The sequence below is a fragment of the Volvox carteri genome, assembly GCF_000143455.1.
Source record: "Volvox carteri f. nagariensis unplaced genomic scaffold VOLCAscaffold_76, whole genome shotgun sequence".
Lineage (NCBI taxonomy): Eukaryota > Viridiplantae > Chlorophyta > Chlorophyceae > Chlamydomonadales > Volvocaceae > Volvox > Volvox carteri.
This window is the reverse complement of record NW_003307619.1, coordinates 260666-265241: the sequence shown is the minus strand read 5'-3', so window position 1 is coordinate 265241 and position 4576 is coordinate 260666. Positions and strand designations below refer to the sequence as shown.

At 56.1% G+C, this 4576-nt stretch overlaps 1 protein-coding gene across 1 annotated transcript; it reads right to left on the bottom strand.

Annotated features, from left to right (window-relative positions):
* Positions 1-753: 753 nt before the first annotated feature.
* VOLCADRAFT_68390 (uncharacterized protein) lies at positions 754-1126 on the bottom strand (the record flags this gene model as incomplete). Its single annotated transcript, XM_002957579.1, has 2 exons — positions 754-874; positions 933-1126. The coding sequence occupies 2 exons, from the start codon at positions 1124-1126 to the stop codon at positions 754-756; spliced, it is 315 nt and encodes a 104-aa protein (XP_002957625.1).
* Between the last annotated feature and the right edge of the window lie 3450 nt (positions 1127-4576).

The window sequence follows — 4576 nt, the reverse complement described above, 5'->3', positions numbered from 1 at the left end:
GTCATCGCCGTCATGTGTGAGAATGTAAGTACGAGAGGGGCCTCGTTTCACACGTCCCCATGCCGTCTTGCAACGCTTTGCCATAGCATGTCGGATTTGGGATGCCGGATTTGGATTGCCGACCACCAATCAATCTGCATCATCAACCCTTTGTTGTGGTATGCATGATGGCATGGCATGGTCGAGGGTCGTTTGGTTCCATCTCTTGAGTTTTGTTAATATCTGTTGCGAATTCGGCCACTCCGAAACCGTTTCGTAGTGTGTATGCAACCCCGTCATCCCCGCCCGAATCCCCTGATCACTCGCTGCAACAACACCTGCCGGGTCTGGGCCGCCACCGTCATTTTCACCATCAGCATCACCGTCGACGTGGAAGACATGCCATTTTGATCGCCGTCGGCGTCTTGCCGTCGGCGTTTTGACGTCACGGGGTGTCGTACCACCGGTGAGTCTAAGCTATACTTAAATGCATGCCTTGTCTGTTCTGTGCATTTCCTTGTTGACGTTGCCTTATGTACGTCATTGTACAATTTTGCAGTGCGTCACGTCTTGTTTGTTAGTTTGTTGTAAAGCACTGTCTGTTGTGGTTTTTTGTTGTTGTGCCGCATGCGACGTCGGCGTCTCGCCCTGGACGTCTCGCCCTGGACGTCTCGCCCTGGACGTCTCGCCCTGGACGTCTCGCCCTGGACGTCTCACTGTCGGTGTCTTGCCGTTGGCATCTTGCCGTCGCCTTCTCGCCATCGTTGGCATCTTTTAGTTCTTGTCGTGAATTTCCCTCCCCGGCCGCCGCTGCGGCTCTTCTCCTCTGGGCTTGCTGCCACCGCGACCTTTTTGCGGTGCATTTCCCTCCCCGGCCGCCACTGCGGCTCTTCTCCTCTGGGCTTGCTGCCACCGCGACCTTTTTGCGGTGCATTTCCCTCCCCGGCCGCCACTGCGGCTCTTCTCCTCTGGGCTTGCTGCCACCGCGACCTTTTTGCGGTGCATTTCCCTCCCCGGCCGCCGCTGCGGCTCTTCTCCTCTGGGCTTGCTGCCACCGCGACCTTTTTGCGGTGCATTTCCCTCCCCGGCCGCCGCTGCGGCTCTTCTCCTCTGGGCTTGCTGCCACCGCGACCTTTTTGCGGTGCATTTCCCTCCCCGGCCGCCGCTGCGGCTCTTCTCCTCTGGGCTTGCTGCCACCGCGACCTTTTTGCGGTGCATTTCCCTCCCCGGCCGCCGCTGCGGCTCTTCTCCTCTGGGCTTGCTGCCACCGCGACCTTTTTGCGGTGCATTTCCCTCCCCGGCCGCCGCTGCGGCTCTTCTCCTCTGGGCTTGCTGCCACCGCGACCTTTTTGCGGTGCATTTCCCTCCCCGGCCGCCGCTGCGGCTCTTCTCCTCTGGGCTTGCTGCCACCGCGACCTTTTTGCGGTGCATTTCCCTGCCCGGCCGCCGCTGCGGCTCTTCTCCTCTGGGCTTGCTGCCACCGCGACCTTTTTGCGGTGCATTTCCCTGCCCGGCCGCCGCTGCGGCTCTTCTCCTCTGGGCTTGCTGCCACCGCGACCTTTTTGCGGTGCATTTCCCTCCCCGGCCGCCGCTGCGGCTCTTCTCCTCTGGGCTTGCTGCCACCGCGACCTTTTTGCGGTGCATTTCCCTCCCCTGCCGCCGCTGCGGCTCTTCACCTCTGGCATTGCTGCCACCGCGGCTTTTTCCTCTCATCACCCTTCTGCTTTCAAACCTACCATGCACAAAAGAAAGATGAAAAGGGAGACATCCTTGCTCAAACCACGACATTCGTTGCAAAGCAGGAAAACAAGGGAGTCCAAAGATATGGAGGATCGGTCGAGAAATATGGTTGTCATGGTGGAAGTTGTCCGTTGGAGATATGTTTGGTTGGAAGAGGTTGGCAGATGTTGATCCAGTTGGTGGACAGTTGGTGGACAGTTGGTGGTTGGTGGTGACCGGCCGGTTTTATTGTCGTCGCTGGGTTTTGTGGATGGTAGCTAGCGTTATCTAACCAGCCAGCAGCTGCAGCCAGTTATATTGCCTAAATGGGCTACGCTACGCAGCTAGCAGCCAGCAGCCAACAACCAGCATCAGCGAGTGTGCGCGTGTCACGGCTGTTGCCGCGCGTGTACAGTCTGTCGTGTTTTCGTTTGTGGTGCCCACAGCCCTGGTTGTGCACAATTGATTTTCATTTGTTTGGGGATTACCTAATTAAGGGGAGACTACACCTTATTAAATAATAGATGAATAAATAAAGCTGAACCATGATATCTATTTCCGCTTTATTTATTTACTTATTTATTTACTCTGTTTTGAATATCTTATTATAGTTTAGTAATGCGCCTCAGCCTAATAAGCTAAGGCGTGCATTAGGGTGCCGGGGTTGTAGAGGTTATGGGTTTTCCCAGGCCTTTGCACCTCCTGTCACCGTATTTTTACTTTTTTCATTATGTAGTCAGCAGCAGCAGCAGCAGCAGCAGCCGGCAGATCAGCAAGCAGCTGCAGCAGTGGCCATGGCCCGGGCCCTTTATCGCCAGGGTTTGCGGCAGCTTCCCTGGTGCCAGGACCCGAATGCAGGGTCGACTGGCTGCCGGGACTCGGGGCGTACGAGTCGTCCGGCCTGCCGGCACCCGCACGCAGGGGCCGGCCGTACTTTTATAACGCCCGTCTCAGGTGGGTGGATGGGTGGGTGGGCGACGTGGGTGTGGGTGTGGTGCGTACTTCGTGACTTGGGTTCAACTAGTGGTCGCGGAAAAAGGCCGCAGGGCCGCAGCGCACGTGTCGCAACGAGGCCTTGTGACTTTTGGGCAAAATAATGACATTTGGTGTTTTACCCCCTCCCCCCCGTGTATGCTGCCCCCTTACCTATCCCCTCTGGCCGTTTCCCCCTTTATCACGCACCTCCTCTTCAGGTGCGGCTGGGGCATCAACCTGTGCGCCCCAGTGGCACCGAGCGGGCGTTGCTGATGATGGGCCCGGCTGAGGTGGGTGCGGATGGGCTTGGGGTTTTGGTGCATGGGTTGTGCATGGTGGGGACCAGCAGCGGCACCCTTGCTTGCATCTGTCACCTAATTGTGTGTGTGTTAGTTGTGTCGTACTGCTAACCGTATTTTGGCCTCCCGCGCCCTTCCCCCGCCTTGTCCCTTTTCCTTCAGGTGCACTGCTGGGTGCAATTCCTCCGCACCCAGCTGCACCCAGCCGGGCGCCGCCGCTGCTGGCCAGTTGGCTAGCGGCGGCGGCAACGTTGGCGGCGGCATATAGACGCATCATCATCATGATCATGATCATCATCGTCATCATCATCATCATCATCATCATCATCAGTTGCCGCCATTCTTGTTGGCTTGATAACTTGTTGGCTGCATGCAGCGCCAACTACGAGCAATGACCGAACGAATGGTGTCGTACAATCAACGGCCATAACGACCATATAACGGTTAATAATATAATATCAATAAATGGCGAATACAGCAGCTCTGTAAACGATCGAGTGATCAACGTTAATAATGACCAACGGTTTCGGTTGGATGGTCAAATGGAATCAATGCAGCACGAGGACTTGCGCAGCTGAACTTCCAGTAATGGGCCCATGCAAAATGATCTGGGAGGTACCTGGGCGGATGTTGTCGGGGCCTGGGGTGGCCGGGCGCAACTCGGTTTGGGGTTTTGCCTAGCACAATGCGATTTGGGGGCATGGCCTGGCATGATGCGATTTGGGGGGCATGGCCCGGCATGATGCGATTTGGGGGACATGGCCTGGCATGATGTGATTGGGGGCCCATGGCCTGGCATGATGTGATTTGGGGGGCATGGCCTGGCATGATGTGATTTGGGGGGCATGGCCTGGCATGATGTGATTGGGGGCCATGGCCTGGCATGATGTGATTGGGGGCCATGGCCTGGCATGATGTGATTGGGGGGCATGGCCTGGCATGATGTGATTGGGGGGCATGGCCTGGCATGATGTGATTGGGGGGCATGGCCTGGCATGATGTGATTGGGGGGCATGGCCTGGCATGATGTGATTGGGGGGCATGGCCTGGCATGATGTGATTGGGGGGCATGGCCTGGCATGATGTGATTGGGGGGCATGGCCTGGCATCATGATATGGTTTAGGTTGAATTATTTCCTTAGTTAACCGTGCGGAGAGAAAGGATTTTGCACTCTGCGGTATGCCAGTGTTGTGATGCGCTTCCTGTGTTTGTTCTATTGTGCGTTCTGTAGTATGCATGTGTGTTGAGTAGTGTGCAAGTGTGTGTATGAGGTGTATGTATGTTTGTGTGCACATTTTTGCGTCAAACATGTATCCGTTCAGTTTTGCATGAGGAGGCTTTGCAACTGTATTGTTCCCGTCGAATCTTCACCGTCACCATCTTCTTCTTACCGTCGACGTTTTGCCGTCGCCATCACCTTCATCCCGTCGAATCTTCACCGTCACCACCTTCTTCTTACCGCCGACGTTTTGCCGTCGCCATCACCTTCATCCCGTCGAATCTTCACCGTCACCACCTTCTTCTTACTGTCAGCGTTTTGCCGTCGCCATCACCTTCTCCACGTCGAATCTTCACCGTCACCATCTCTTCTACCGTCGACGTT